The sequence below is a fragment of the Moschus berezovskii genome, chromosome 8 (assembly GCF_049115385.1).
Source record: "Moschus berezovskii isolate FMDL1 chromosome 8, NW_MosBer_1.0, whole genome shotgun sequence".
Lineage (NCBI taxonomy): Eukaryota > Metazoa > Chordata > Mammalia > Artiodactyla > Moschidae > Moschus > Moschus berezovskii.
The window spans coordinates 68,888,276-68,903,890 of record NC_142467.1 but is presented as its reverse complement, the minus strand read 5'-3'; the positions used below and the strand labels follow the sequence as shown (position 1 = coordinate 68,903,890).

At 56.1% G+C, this 15,615-nt stretch overlaps 1 protein-coding gene across 2 annotated transcripts; it reads left to right on the top strand.

Annotated features, from left to right (window-relative positions):
• The first annotated feature begins 32 nt into the window (after window positions 1-32).
• On the top strand, window positions 33-10,586 carry MISP (mitotic spindle positioning). Of its 2 annotated transcripts, none has more exons than XM_055429586.2 (5): window positions 33-168; window positions 5,102-6,969; window positions 7,548-7,678; window positions 9,057-9,095; window positions 9,852-10,586. In XM_055429586.2, the coding sequence occupies exons 2-5, from the start codon at window positions 5,160-5,162 to the stop codon at window positions 9,939-9,941; spliced, it is 2,070 nt and encodes a 689-aa protein (XP_055285561.2). In that variant the 5' UTR covers window positions 33-168; window positions 5,102-5,159; the 3' UTR covers window positions 9,942-10,586. The 2 variants fall into 2 exon arrangements, with proteins under 2 accessions (XP_055285561.2, XP_055285562.2); XM_055429587.2 differs by lacking the exon at window positions 33-168 and adding an exon at window positions 1,450-1,526.
• The last annotated feature ends 5,029 nt before the right edge of the window (window positions 10,587-15,615 follow it).

Below are 15,615 nucleotides of genomic sequence, written 5' to 3'. Positions count from 1 at the left end.
GGATTGGGGCCCTGCCCAGGCCAGGCGGTCCAGCCTTAAAAGGAGCCTGGTAGAGCCCAGGGGAACTGGTGTCTCCTGTCTCAGCTCTGCACCCCTCAAACTCACGCCAGTGCGGTGGGTAAGGGTGTTGGTGGAGTCCCCACCTGCACCTGTGCAGCACCTGGACAGGTAAGGCCTGGAGGTAAGGGGGCTGCTTCCCATGGCGCGACTTGTCTTCTGTTTTCTGGGGGCCCTCAGGTTCCACACCTTCCCACCCCACCTTGGTTGTGAGACTGCTCCTTGCTGGGCTTACAGTCCTCCGGGGGACAGACACCCTCAAGCTTGGCAGACAAGCTGGTTTCTGGCAAACGGGTGGGGACGTGGGGCAAAGCTGCTGGCCCCGCTTCTCTCACTACATAATCTGGGTAGGAGTGGCCACCCCTTCTGGGCCTTGGCTTGACCACCTGTACAGCAGCTGTGTGAGTCCTGCAGGGGAGGTCGCCCCAGTCTGGGATCAGGAGTGCCCCAGCATATGGGGTGATCCAGTCTCCACCCTTCCCCTGCGCTGTGAGCAGCCCTGCCAGATTCGGAGCTGGGGGGCACATCAGATGGAAGAAGAGACGGAGGTCCAAAGGGGCCCCACAGCTGGCCAAGGGGCAGGTCAGGACAGAGATTCCCTTCCTCCCCCCACCCCCGTCAGGAACGGAAGCCCAGCCCACTGTGTACCCTTCCCTGTGGATCAACCACAGTGCCCGGTGGGCTGATTCTCCCGCAGACTCAGGGGCCCCGTGGCACTAGCAGGTCCTCTGCACCTCAGCCAAGAATCAGACGCCACAGCCGTGTGCTGGGAACACCCGCCTCCACCTCGAGCCTCAGTGTGCCCGGGCTCCAACCATCCCAGCGCTTTCTGGCACCTTTGTGTCCTCATTTGGCCCTTTACTGGAAGTGGGCTGGGGGGTGTCCCCCCATCCTGTGATGTCCCCCGCTTCCTGGAGGAGGAAATGGGCACAGAGTGGTTAAGTGGGATTTGAATTTAAGCCCAGCTGAATCCCCAGAGACTAGGACGCTGGGCTGGTCCCAGTAAGGATCTCTCAGGGGAAATGGCCCCAGAGGGTGAGCTGAGCCAGGCGGCCTGGGTGGGGGTTTGGACTTGGACCTGCCTCTGAGGAACAGCAGCTGGCTCGTGGACCAGCCCTGTGACCCCAGGAGACAGATGGCCCCTCTCTGAGCGATGCTGGGAGGTGGTGGGGAGGCCCAGAGGGTTTTGGGGTGGGTTCTGGCTCAGGCTTTGTGGGCTGGGGCCCTGGGTGCCAAGGGGCAGTGCAGCGTGGCGCAGCAGCCGCCCTCCCTCTGCGGTGGTGTCGTCTTTCTCTTCCTCCTCTGAACTTTGTTTCTGAGCCCAGGTGGGGCCTGGGAGGAGAGGGTGCACCTGCTTCCCGGGGTGGGGCCCTGTCCCCTAGCAACCTGGGCCAGGGCGGGGCTGGGAGTCCTCTGTGCCAGCCTGGGAGCCAGAGCCGGGCTTGGAGTCTGTGGGGCTGAGAGCGCAGGTGAGGCTGGGGCAAAGGAGGGTGGGATGGACACTAAGGTGGGGGGTGGGGGGCCGGGGGTCCTGCTCGGGCGGGGAGCTCTGCTTTTGGCATGGGGGGTTGTGTGTCAGCGGCACCTTCTGACCCCAGTGGGGCCTTCCGGGTACCCGGAGGAAGTCCTCATCCCCACGCCAGCCCCCTCTGGGTTCAGTGGGCTTCCAGGGACTGGGGCCTCCCCTTGCTCTGAGCCCCCTGTCTGGCCGGTCTATGTCCTTCCTGTGCTACCTGCCCAGGGGAGCAGAGGCCGGTCCCTGAGCTTTACCAGGGCCCCAATCTCTACCCTGGGTTTCAGGACCCCAAATCCATTGGCCTTGAACCCTGACCTTCTAAGGAAGGGACCTGATCACACCCCTGGGGCCAGAGGCACAGCTCATCCCGCTGATTCTGGGTATTCGGGAGTTTCTGGGGAAATGCTTAGCACCAACCAGAGGCTTGCTTGGGGAGGGCTTGAGCAGCCTACGACATCCTCCTCCATGGGGCTGGGGTCTGATAGGGGCTCACTGGAGGGGGTAGGGTAGTCTCAGCATGAGGGGGAGTGTCCAGCCTCGGGGAGGGGAGGGCGGCTGGAATCCAGTGGGGGTGGGGCAGAGACTCGGCCCAGAGTCCAGGTGTATTAAGGGGCCCTGCTACCAGGGTCTTAAGGACTGTAGCCCAGAGGGACAGAAGAGGGACTCCAAGAGCCTGTCCCTGCTGTGTGACTGGCCCTGTCTGAGCCTCAGGCCCCTCCAGCAGGCCTTTGCCCGAGGGCAGGAGGCCAGTTGCAATGATGAGGAAGCAGGTATGTGGCCCAGGGGCCATAAACACAGTTTCAGTTTTGGTATCAACAGGGTACAGAGTTGGGACTGGGAAGGAGCAATCCGGGGGAGCTTCCTGGAGGAGGAGGTGACTGCCCAGCTTCAGAACCTGTTGCTCTGTCACTCTCTGTGTGACCCCTCTCAGGGCTTCAGTTTCCTCTGCTTCATGTTGGGCACAGAATGGCCCATGGGTAGCAAGCTCCCATGAGAGGCCAACAAAGTGCTGGCATGAGATGCCCAGTTGGGAGAAGCCACTTGAGGAGTTGGAAGGCTCTGATTGCTAGTACAATTCATTTGCACAGTTTGTGAGGCCTCCCGGAAGGCGGTTTCTTCTCCAGTGTTTCTGTGTGCCAGGCACCTGCTCCCGGCCTCCTGGTTCCTCCCCAGGCCCTGATGAGGAATTAGCACAGTCCTACCTCACAGACTGAGGCTTGGCGAGGGAGTGCCTGCCCCAGGGTCACTCTGAGATCAGTGGTAGATCTAGGGTTTAAAAATTAAAAGCATCAGCCACTGCTATGAAAGCATTTGTCTTGTGCCTACTGCATACCAGGCTGAACCAGCATGGTGGCAGCCTCTCGTGGTGGCAGCCGCGTGATCTGGATCTACCTACCATCCAGAGGGACACTGGGGTCGGTGGGGAACTGGGGGAGACTTGCCCAAGGACACAGGCAAAGAGGGACCCCACCCTGCTGGCCTCAGTGAATCACCCAGAAGGAATGGGCTGAGGAGGGATGTGTCCCCTACCCTGCCCCACCCACCAGGAGACTGGACACCCTCTGGGCGTGCAGTTCTTTTTCCTGGAGTTAATGTCCCCTGTGGCTTATAAATCCTTCTGGGTGAGCCTCTGCCCACTCACTAGGCAAACATTTCTGCATCAGCCCCACCACGCCTGCACTTGCCTTCATTCCCCAGGAGTTCAAGGCGTGGGGACCAGACCTGCCCTCCAGGGTGGGCTGGGGCTACGGGGGAAGCCTGGAGGGGCAGCCGGCTCTCTGCTTGAATGAACTCTAACCCTGGCCCCTGGGCACTCAGAGTGAGAGTCAGCCAGCCTTTATTAAGCACTTGCTGTGTACCAGACTCTGGGCTACTGGGGGAGATGCTCACCTGGGCCCCTGGGAGGGAGGTGACAGGCCTTAAACAATCTTCTTCTCCTTGCAAAGATGTGTACACACCCGGCCACTCTCAAGTCTTTGGGATAGAGGCTCAGCCCTCTTGGCTAGGACTTATCACCCAAGCCTGCTTGTTTTTAAATATTTTTTTCCTAGTTATAGTTTCAGTATTTGAAAGACTGCATGATAAGAATGAGTTAATTGTAGCATGGATCCCCATGATCAATTTTAGGTTGCTTGGTGTCACTTTTCCAGCTCAGGGAGGGTCTGCAGTTTTCTTTTAAAACCACATTACACTTTCACAAGCAAGTTGGTGTAAAAAGGCAGCGATGTACCCAGTAGCCTTGGTGGCATCAGGGGGCTGAGGACGGGGACAAGGGCTGCTTGAGGAATTGAGAACAGCTTAACTTCCTTTCTTCATCTGTACTGGGCCAGGTACACATGGGATGCTCAGGCCACAGGCTCCAAGGGTGGAGACAATCTGGAGGGGCTTCCTGGAGCAGCTCCCTGGGCAGCAGCTAGAGACTGTGGAAGAGCAGAAACCAAGGTCCTCCCAGCAGAGGGAGGAAGAAAGGGTTAGATTTGGGGTCTGGTGCTTGTAGAGTTCATGGGTTTGGGTTGAGGTGGTGGCCTTGAATGCCCTGGGCAGGGTGTGAAGACTGCAGCCTGGAGACACCAGGAGTTGTGGAGGTGTGAGAGCAGCTGCCTGGCCTCCACAAAAGCTCCTGGAGATGTGCTCAGAGGGAGCTCCAACTTCTGGTGGGGCTGGGCCCCCTGGGGCACTGGGTCAGGGTGTTGCCTGGCCCTGAGGGACAAGGCCCAAGGTACTCCTTAGCTGGGCCAAGTTTTATGGTGCTGAGGTCACAATCATCTGGATGGGACACAATCATCTGGTGTCCCTCTGGACAAGTTCAAGGAGAGAGCCAATACGGGATTCTCTGTCTAATCACAGCCCTCTCTGGGCCTGTTTCCCCACTTGACATCCCTCAGTGAGAGGTGGAGCCATCTGTAAATGTCAGATGAAACAAAGAATCACAGAAGGAACCTCAAGATGTGTGTGCCCTTAGAGAGAGTTTGTCAGGGGGTGGCCCCCTGGGTCTGGACCCAGCGAGCTGGCACCCAACAGGGTGTGCAGTATCTGAGAGAGGAGGTAGGAGGGGTGCCTGCAAATGTTAGACACACAAGGGGCAAGTTGTTAATCAGTACAGGGGCCCCCAGGGATTTAGGTGTGGTTGGATCCAGGAGCTGAAACAATGTGTTTAGGGTGCTGTGTTGCAATTGGGGGTGCTCTTAAGCAAGGTATGTCCTCAAGGGCAAATATGGCCCCCCAACAGTTCTCAGTCTCATCCTATCAGCCTCACAAGCCCAGTGGGGAAGAGGGTCCAATTTTCCACTTTAATTGCAAAATCCCGGAGTTTAATGTCATTGGCCAGGTTGGGTCACATCTCCATCCCTGAACAAATAACAGAGGCCCAAATATAGAATGCTCTGATTGGCAGGGGTGAGTCACTTACCCATCCCTGAGCCAATCACAAAGGCCACTTGGCCAGGACTTTGTCCTTGGAGGGAGAGGGACTACAGGTCTCCCCAAGTTTTCTGACCTGGTAACCCATACATCCTTCTCCTCCTTCAGTGAGCCCAGATCGTCTCCACCCTGGGAGCCTGTGGTGGGCAGAGACCTCCCTCCAAACATGGACCGAGTTACCAGATATCCCATCTTCGGCATCCCTCACTCATCCCGCATGGCCAGTGTGGCCTTTGATGGTGACACCAGCTACACGTTTGAGCTGGTGGGCGTGGGGCCCACGGCCAGTGTCTGGAGCCAGGATGAGACACCAGCATGGCCCACAAACCACGAGGCCTCCCTGGAAATGACGCGGATGGGGACATCCCGCAGCCTGCGTGTCTTCCCTGGCCAGACAGCCCCATGGCCACCCTGCCCCCAGGATAATGAGGATGAGGAGGTGAAGGCCTACCACCTGGAGGCCAGGGACACCCCACCCTGGCTACCACAGAACCTGGAGCGGGAGCGCCAGGCAGTCATTCGGGGCCAGGCCGTCAGGAAGAGTGGCACGGTGGCCACGCTCCATGGTGCCCCTGACCACAGGGAGCCCGGGGGCCCCAGCCAACCACAGTCCATGCCTCTGGAGGAGAACGAGATAGACAGGGATCAGATCGACTTCCTGGCAGCCAGGCAGCAGTTCCTGAACCTGGAGCAGGCGAACCCCCCACCTGGAGCAGCCCACGCCAATGCAAGGCTTCTCCGGAGCCCCCAATCCAGGGTGGTCCATTCAAAAGCAGGGGTCTCTCGAAACCCTCCACCTGGGGTGGTCCATGTGAATTCAGAGGTTCCTCAGAGCCCCCAACCCAAAGTGGCCCATGTAAATGCAGTGGCCCCTCAGAACTCCCCACCCGGGGCCAGTCAGGCCTCCAAGGCCCTGAGCAGGCCAACCCTGGCCAATGGGTATGTCCTCCCAGTCAAACCCCAGGTGAAGGAGGTGGTCATGGGAGAGAAGAGAGTTCACCCTTTGCCCACCAGGTCTGGTGCCCAAGCCCTGAAGGACCCCAGTTCCCGGTCCAGAGAAGAGTCCCCAGGGCCCCTCAAGGAGACACCCATTGAGCGGGAGATCCGACTGGCCCAGGAGCGGGAGGCAGACCTCCGAGAGCAGAGGGGGCTTCAGCGGGCAGCCAGCCACCAGGAGCTGGTGGAGATCCCAGCCAGGCTGCTGCTGAGCAAGGTGAGCCTGGCTGCAGCACCACGGTGGGACAGGGGCCGTGCATCACTCTACGTACAGCGGGACATTGCTCAGGAGTCCCGGCGTGAGGAGGACCACCGGCGGGAGGGGCTGCAGGCGGGCCGGGCGTCCACGCCTGACTGGTCCTCCGAAGGACCCCAGCCCAGACTCCGAAGAGTCCACAGCTCAGACTCCATCCTCAGCCCAACCCCGGATGCCCATGTGGCCAGCCCGGCCCCAGAAGTGAGGAAGGTGAGCCGTATCCCACCTGATGCCTACCAACCGTACCTGAGCCCTGGGATGCCCCCAGGAGAGTCCCCTGCCTCCCACACCTACCGCAGGCCCAGCAACCTCTCAGCAGATGAAGCCAGGCCAGTGGGCTCTCCCAAGGCTGCAGGGTCTCAGAGGCGTCCCTCAGAATCCTCTGCAAAGCCCTCAGGCATGAAGCAGGAGCCCCCCCGGGGATCCCTGCATGCCAGCAGGGGTGTCCTGAGACAGGAGTACTTCCATCTGCGGCCCCTGCGGTTCAGAGTCCCGGATGAACCTGAGAGAGCTGAGGCCCCCCGAGTTTGGGGCTGGGAGGTGGCGGGGGCCCCAGCACTGAGGCTACAGAAGTCCCAGTCATCTGAGCTGCTGGAGAAGGAAGTGGAGAATGTCCTGCGACGGGAGCGGGAGATGGCTGAGGAGCGGCGGAGTGCTCTGTACCCTGAGGTCTTCTCAGATGAGTGCTGTGACCACGACTCTCGGAGCTCCTCCCGCACATCCAGTGAGGACGGGTCCTGGGGAAGGCTGCTTTGTGCAGAGTCTCAGAGGAGGGTGGCAGGAGGAGTATGAGGATGCCAGGAGAGTGTGAGGGTGGGGGAATGTCTGGGGGACTTCATCCACTACCTGGGCTGGCTGGTCTGTCCACTTGTCTGTCTTCTGAAGCAGTAGATTTTGGAGAAAGATGTTAACTTTGCCTTGAGTTTTTTGCTTTATGGATTTGGAAACTTTGTTGTTAGGTGCATAGAGGTTAAAGATGTTCTAGCCTCTCGATCAATTGCTCCTTTTTGTCAATGTGAACTGCCCCCACCCCGAGTCACTTTCTAGTGTTTTGTCCTTGCATGGTCAGTCCATCTGTCGATCCAGTTTCTCCTGATTGGCTATTCTGATCAATCTATCAGTTTTCCCAACCAGCTGTCTGCTCTGTGTGTCTGTCCATTCACTCATCTCCTTAACTGGTCCAGCCTCTCAGCCAGAATCTGTGTCTCGTGGGCTGAGTTCTCACAGATGTTATGCCCTCAGGAGACTCTGGGACCCTCCCTGATGCCCTTTCCTTCCTCTCCGCTCCCCCACCCCCACCAGGCATCACAGGCAGCTACTCAGTGTCTGAGTCACACTATTTCACCCCCATCCAACTGCACTCGGCCCTGATGTGGACGGTGGAGGCCCCGGCCAAGGATGCTCTCCAGCAGAGAAAGAAGAAGGAACAATGGGTGAGTCTTGAGTTCTGCCATCCCCCTGGAGGCCTGGCTGAGGTCTGACTCCCCATTAGGGGCAGAGAAGTTCGGGCAAGGTGCACAATGGATAAATCAAGTGTCTCTTCATGTCTGGGCTGTATAAGCAGAGTCCCTACCATGAGGTTGTTCCCCCTGAGCCAAAGGCTGAGGAGGAGCTCTCTTGAAGGAGAGCAGTGGCAGTCTATCAAAATGATCCTTATTATTTTCATGTGTTTATTACCATCAACATCATTTCTGATTATTATCCACATCATATGATGGATGTCTCAGGGCTCTGCAAGCACTGTGCCTTTAACATCTGGAGGGATTTTTGTTTCCCTTTTGTTGAGAAAGCCATACTTGCCCGTGCCCAGGGTCATACAGGGCTTCCCAGGTGGTGCTAGTGGTAAAGAACCCGCCTGCCAATGCAGGAGACGTAAGAGATGCAGGTTGAATCCCTGGATTGGGAAGATCCCTTGGAGGAGGGCATGGAAACCCACTCTGATTTTTTTTTTTTTTTAGTTCTACCAGTTTATTGCTACCAACCCATCTCCCTCCACCCTCATGCACGTGTGCTCAGGCATGTAACCCCATGCCAGGCTCCTCTGTCCAGGGACTTTTCCAGGGAAGAATACTGGATGGGTTGCCATTTCCTTTTCCACCACTCCGATATTTTTGCCTGGAAAATCCCGGACAGAGGAACCTAGTGGGCTACAGTCCATAGTGTCACAAAGAGTTGGACATGACTGAATGACTAAGCACCCATGCAATGTCATATAGCCTGAGTTCCCAAGCCAGTATTTGAACCTAGGCCTGACTCCAAACCTTACATTGGTAACGATGAGGCCATGTCCTCTCTGGACAGGAACTGTTACACTACAAAGAATAACACCCTCTCCAGCCTTGCCCATGTGGTGCTCACAGTCTGGCCTAGTGGTTTGGGGCAGAGTGGAGCCTGGGGACCTAGGTTCAAGTCCCAGTCCTGCTGCTTGCTGACTATGTGACGGGCAAGTCCCTGCCCTTCTCTGACCCTCAGTCTCCTCCCCTGTAAAATGAGTGTGATAATAAGAACATCCCCCTTAGAACCTTAGAGCAGGGCTGGCCACAGCAAGAGCTCTGTAAGTGTCAATTGTCTTTGTTATGATGACGTTTACAAAGAGAAAACAGTTGAAAATGATGGGCAATGCTTCAATGAGGGGGACGACATGAGGGAACAGCATGGTGGGTGGTTTTGAGTTTGGGGTGATTGAGGAACACTTGGGGGACCAGAGTGGGCAGGGAAGGCCTTCCCTTCTGCCCCAAATGTGACTGTGCATTGAGTCCAGTGGGGAGGGCTGGAAGGCCCCGGGGACTAATATGTGCTCCTTTCCTGTAGTATGCCGGCATCAACCCCTTGGATGATGTCAACTCAGAGGTAAGTGTGCTCCTGGGGCAAGGACCTGGGCTTTCCTCACCTCCCCCTGCATCAGTACCCCCTGTCCACTGGCATCAGGGTTATGGGAAGCCTTTCTTCTGGGTGTGGGTACTTGCCCTGGTATCTTCTTGACTGGTAGTGTCTGCCTGAGGTGGACTTTTCTGTGATCTGCTTTTGATGCCTGCCACAGGCACAGACTGTGGAAATAGGGTCCACCTGCTACCTTTTGAGGAGATGGTTTTGGGGCAGGCTTGGCCCCAGACAGGGATCTTTTCTTCGAGGGAGGGGTCCGCCTGAGAGTGTATAGAAGGTCACCTACCTCAGTAGTTTTGTGGAATACATTTGTGACCCTCTCTGCATGCAATGCAGGAAACTCGAGTTTGATCCCTGGGTTAGGAAGAGCCCCTGGAGAAGGGAATGGCAACCCACTCCAGTGTTCTTGCCTGAAGAATCCCACAGACAGAGGAGTCTGGCAGGCTACAGTCCATCGGGTCACATGACACGACTGAGCAACTAACACTTTCACTTTCATTTTGATCTGAGTCCACAATGCCAAGCCTGGGCATTTCCCTCCTGTGGGGTTCAGCATGACTTAGCACATTCCTTTGCACTGTTACTAGGAGTGGAGGGTCTGAAACAGGAGGTGGCGGTCCTACTCTAACCATTCTCCAGGCCTCTCCTAGGGGTTAGCTGGGGGGAGGGGGAGATGTTTGGGGGCTTAGAGCCCTGAGGAAACTCCATGCCTCCTTTTTGCAGATTCTAGAGGCCACACGGGTGACCCGACACAGGAATGCCATGGCAGAGCGCTGGGAAGCCGGGATCTACACCAGCGAGGATGAGGATTGAGCATGGGCCGGTGCTGCCCTGGCCCTGGGGAACTGCTGAGTCCCTGCCTTAGGATCTAGATCCCCATTTAAATCCACACCCGAGAACTACACGTCTCGTGCTGACAGTCCCAAGGGTGGATGCATTTATGGGGTGTGGGGTTTCTTTCCCGTTTTCATTTTCCTGGAGAAACTGCTGTGCTTTTGGATGACTCCTGCTCCTGTGACTTTGCCAAACGCTCTTGAGTTCCGGAAGGAAAGAGACCAGTCCCCTCACCTCCTGATATAATTATTACGGCTGGTCTGAGAGGGGAGACAGCCTAACCCTTCTCCCTCTGGGAAGTCCCAAACTGACAGGGGAGACCTGCCTGGCTCCAGCCCTCAGAAACCTCCAGTCTGAGGGAGGAGGCCTGAGTACCCCAATCCGAGGGTCTCGTGGCCCCCAGCACAGCTCTGACGTTATGGGATCCCATGGGAACAGACCCCAGCCCCGGGCATTGAAAAGTGCTCGATTTAGGGGCTTCTGTCCCACCTGAAATAAAGCAGCCGCTGGGATCCTTGCCTGGAGTGGGCGTGCCCTGAGTCTGCCTGCTTCACTTCTCCAGGGGACATCACTGACCCCACCATTCCGCCTCCCCAGTGTGAGGCATACAGAAGGTGCTCAAGTAGTGCTTGTTCATGAGTGATTGTTCAGTTCTCCCACGTGGCCTTGTCAGTCACTCTCAGAGCGCTTATTCAGCGCCAGCTGGGTCTCCAGCCCCTCTGGCTCAAGGGGCGGTGGTTGGAGAGGGGTCGTTATTAGGCTCCACACATATACCACAGGCACCACTCCCGCGGATGAGATCATTCCCGGGAATGACCTGGTAATGCTGACCCTTGTGTGGTTGGGGGCCCCTTGGCCCTCCCTGCCTCGATTTCCGCCATGCATGGGGGTGGTGATGGGACCTCTTCCTCTCCCCCAACCCGGACCTCAGGGGTGAAACCCCAGCACCTGCGCCTGGACCCCAGAGGGACCCCGACGGCGGCCCCTCCCCCTCCGACCTGGACCCCCAGGCTCCAGACTAGAAGCAGCTGGGGACACCCACCCGCAGGGTCTGTCCCCACCCGCTGCCTCCCCAACGGCCCTCACCCCCTTCCAGCGCCTCCCCGGCGGGCGGCCACAAGGAAGCCGCCACAGCTATTCTGAGAGCTATTCTTGAGAGCGGCCCACGCGGGGCGGGGAGGCTGTGCACCCGAAATAGCTGAGGCTGCGGGCGAGGGCGTCCCCGGGGCACGGGGTAGGTGAGGTCGAGAGGGGCTGCGGCGGGCAGAACAGATCCGCTGAGGGAGGGGGCCCTGTCCTGGGGGGGGGGGGCCCAGCCTAGGAAGGAGGCAGCGTCTGTATTCAGGGGGATGCCAGTCTGATGGAGGAGGGGACCTGTCCTCAGGGGGACTCCAGTCTAGGGAGGAGGCAGGGCCCTTCTGTCCTCAGGGGGACTTCAGTCTTAGGGAGGAGGCAGGGCCTGTGTCTAGGGGAGCACTGGACCTGGCAGCATGCCTTCTACCTGGTTCAAGGTCCGCTTTTCTCTGGGGTTCCCACTGTTCTGTTCCAGCCCCAGGAACCAAATGTGCACCCCCCAGCCTTTTAGGAAGGCAGTTTTGGGGTCTTGAATACAACCTGGGCCTTACCGGCTCCTCCCCCATCTCCTACCACATCTGATCCTCCTTCACCCTGGTGCCCACTGACTGCTCCCCCTGGTCCCCCTTCTCTGAGGATGCCAGTCTCCTGGGGTGATTGGAACAAGCAGGACCAGAGGGCTTAGACCAGCACAGCTTGGTTTACTGACGGTCCTGAGGTCAGGAGTCCGGCTCAGGCCTCACGGGGCTGAATCCAGGCTTGGGCAGGGCTGGTCAGTACCGTCTCCCCACTTTTCCAGCTTCTAGAGGCACCGCATCCCTGGCTCACGGCCCTTCCCTCCATCCTTACAGCCAGCAGCACAGCATCTCCTGTCTCTCTGCCTCTGACCCTACCCCTCCCTCTTACAAGGACCGTGTGATGACACTGGGTTCGTTGGAAATTCAGGGTCGTCCGAATCTCAGGGGCCTTAAATTAATCCCTCCTGCTAAGTCCCCTCTGCCCTATGAGGTGACACGTCCACAGGCCCCAGGACCTGGATGGGGACATCTTTGGGGCTGTTATTCTGCTGACCGGACACAGAAGGACACACACTGTCTGATTCCACTCACAGGAGGTCCCTGGAGGAGTCAAATCCGCAGAGACAGGAAATGGATTGTAGGGCCGGGGGGTGGGGGAGGGGATGGGGAGTCATTGTTTCATGGGGACAGAGTTTCAGTTTGGGAAGACTGGAAAATACCGGAGATGACGGTGGGGCTGGTTACACAACAGTGTGAATGTGCTTAATGCCACTGAGCTGTGCACTGAGAAGTGGTTAAGACGGTGAATTTTATGTTATGTGTATTTTACCACAGTTATTTAAAAAAGAGAAAGAAAAAAAAAAGTGTCTCTCTCGAAAGCCTCAGAAGGACCTTGGGAAAGATCCAGGAACGATGCATTTACTGGCTTAAAACCTGAGGAGTGTCCTGAAAAGTGCAGTGTCCTTGAAATTCTCCATTCACCCTCAGGGGCACATTTCAGGAGGCCGGTGGGAAGGTCTTGTTTTGATGATTCACTTTTGCTTAATTCTTCTCACTGGGCTGTGCCCTCCAGGAAGGGAGGGAGAATTCTATTCACCTGCCAGGCTGCCTTGTCTCACAGGGGCTGGGCAAGAGGTTTTTTTGTTTTTTCCTGGTGAGAGGTTTCAGTGAAGTCAGTGCAATTCCCAAAGGAGGGAAGGTCTGTCTGGATGGAAGACAAAGTGGAGACAGAGGCTGCGTCTGCAGGTCCCTGCTCTCCCTTTCATGGTTTCCTCCCAGGTTGAGGTATGTGATCTGGGGAGGGAGGGAGTTTTCTCCAAGGCCATTAGAAAGGCTGAAACATAAGCCTGGTTTCCAGCTGAAAAGCCAGAACCTTTCCTCACTCTCAGCATTTTTCACCTTCTCCTTTGGCGGTGTTGCTCTTATTTCATTAACTCCTGCAGGACCACATGGGGATCAGGATCCAGGAGCTGGGCTGTAGCTGTGGCTCTGGGTTCTGTCGCTGGGTGTGCCTCTGTCACGGTCACTCCCTATGTACACCCGTCAGCTTGTGCTGTGTGACAACCATCCCTCGGTGCTCCGATAGCAGCTGCGATAAGCTCAGGATTCTGTGGTCAGCTGCGGGATTGCTGCCGGGTCTGGGGGACCCCCAGCCACACATCTGTTGGCCTGGGTGGCGAGGGGAGGGCTGTGAGATAATATTCAGATGCCCAGTTCCATTGAAAATCAAGCCAACCGTAAATGATGTTTCCAGTGTAAGTACATCCCGTGTAATATTTGGGACATTTTTATGCTAAGTAACATAAGCATTAGATAGCATCACCGGCTCAATGGACATGAGCTTGAGCAAACTCCAGGATATGGTGAAGGACAGGGAAGCCTGGCGTGCTGCAGACTATGGCGTGCTGCAGACTATGGGGTCTCAAAGAGTAGGACACAACTTAGTGACTGAACAACAACAGCAATATGCTAAATAAAATATCACACACTGTCTACCTGAAGGTATGGATGGCCTGGGTTTGCATTTGTGGAATCTGTGGCCCTGGACAGGGTGCCACAGCCAGGTCTCGTCTGGCTCATCCCAAGGAGCTTGCTCACAGAAGTCTTGGACACAACAGGAGAGGTTCGAAGGCACAGGTGCTTGGATGCTTGTGTCAGTCTGGCCGCTGTCCCTCCAGTGGTGCCAGGGGTGTGACCAGCCTTGAATCAGGACAGACGGGGACTGCCAGGCTGGGTGGTGACCAGCACTTCATCCACCTGGTGGGGCAGGTGCACCTTACATCGTCCTGTCCCCTGGAGGTGATGGGCAGCAGGTACTGGACTGGAAAATGTGTGGACACCCAGCCCTGTGGCTTAAGGACCAGCTGTGAGGCTTGGGGAGCCCACGTACCGCAACTTCTGAAGCCCGTGTGCTCTAGAGCCTATCCCCCACAACAAAGAGAAGCCACCGCAGTGTGAAGCCCACACACCGCAACAAAGAGTAGCCCACACTCACCACAGCCAGAGAAAGCCTGTGTGCAACAAAGAAACAAAAATCTAATGCAGCCAAGAAAAAAAATGGTCCACATAAAAAAATCTAGTACAGCCAAGAAAAAAAAAAAAAAAGGTCCACATTAAAAAAAAATCTAAAAAATGAAATTAAAAAAGTAAAAACACCCATTATCTCTACACAGTTTCTAAGCATTGGAAGGCCAGCTCAGTGGGGCTGGATCCTCAGCTCAGGGTCCCACCAAACTCCAGTCGATGTGTTGGCTGCATTCTCATCTGAAGGCATTTTTTCCAGGCCCCTTTTTTGGGTACTGGCAGGAATGTTTTACATTTGTAAGACTAAAGTCCCAGTTTTATTGCTGGCCACCCCCAAGTCTTTGCCACATGGTCCCTCCACTAGCAGGTCATTATGTGGATGCTTGCTGCTCCCAGGCCTTCATGAAACTTCACCTGATTAGGCCAGGCCCACCCAGGGTGATCGCTCTTTCAGTCGACTTGAGGTCAGCTGATTTGGGGACCTTAATCATACCTGAAGAAGCTCATCACCTTTCCCAAATAACGTCCCGCCCCCACACTCAAGGGGATTACTCAGTGTGTGCACACAGGGGCCAGAATCATGGAGACAACTCAGAGTTCTGGCCATTTTGAGGGGACCTAGCGTAGGGTTGAGGGCATGGGATCTGGTGGGAAAGGTTGGGTCTGAACTTCATCCCCAGTTTGAACCTCACCCTCATCAAGTTACCATGAGTAAACCGGCCTCTTCCAGTAAAAACTAGTCTCCCTACCCGTAAACGTATGGTAACCTATACACCCACAGGCCTAGGGGTCCCATGAATGAGGGGGTTGGCATTCTTCACCCTTCAGGTCTCAAACTGACAGCAGAGGGGCAGATTTAGAACAGAAGCCCCTCTTGGTCATCAATGTTTAAATCTTTTTTTCTCTCTCTTTTAAAGGATTTGATAATATTTAAAAATCAGGAAATTTTTATAAAAATCTGGATTTCTCACTTTTCTTGAGGAAGCCAAGCATGGCTGTGGCTGGGCAGCTCCCAGCAGATCCTGTGGGGAGAACCATCCCTCAGGTTTCACCACATTTCCTTTCTGCAAGAAAAGTGAGGAGACTATAATTGGATAAAAATTAGCGAGGGCAGTGCTGAGAGCAGTTTCTTTAAAAATAAATCCTCCTTTGCATCTTTTTTAACTTTCCATGCCTGCCACGCTCCCCCACCTCCATCTGCCTCTCAGACAGGCTGATGCCTGGACCCAACAGCAAATTTCCAGGCAGCGCCTTCTGTTGCTGTTCAGTTGCTCAGTCGTATCGGTCTCTGCGACCCCAAGGACTGCAGCACACCAGGCTTCCTGTCCTTCACCATTTCCTGGGGTTTGCTCAAACTCAGGTCCACTAAGCCATCCAACCATCTCATCTTCTGTCTCCCCCTTCTCTTTATGCTTTCAACCTTCCCCAGCATCAGAGTGTTTTCCAACGAGTTGGCTGTTCACATCAAGTGGCCAAAGTATTGGAGCTTCAGCTTCAGCATCAGTCCTCCCAGTGGGTATTCAGCATTGATTTTCTTT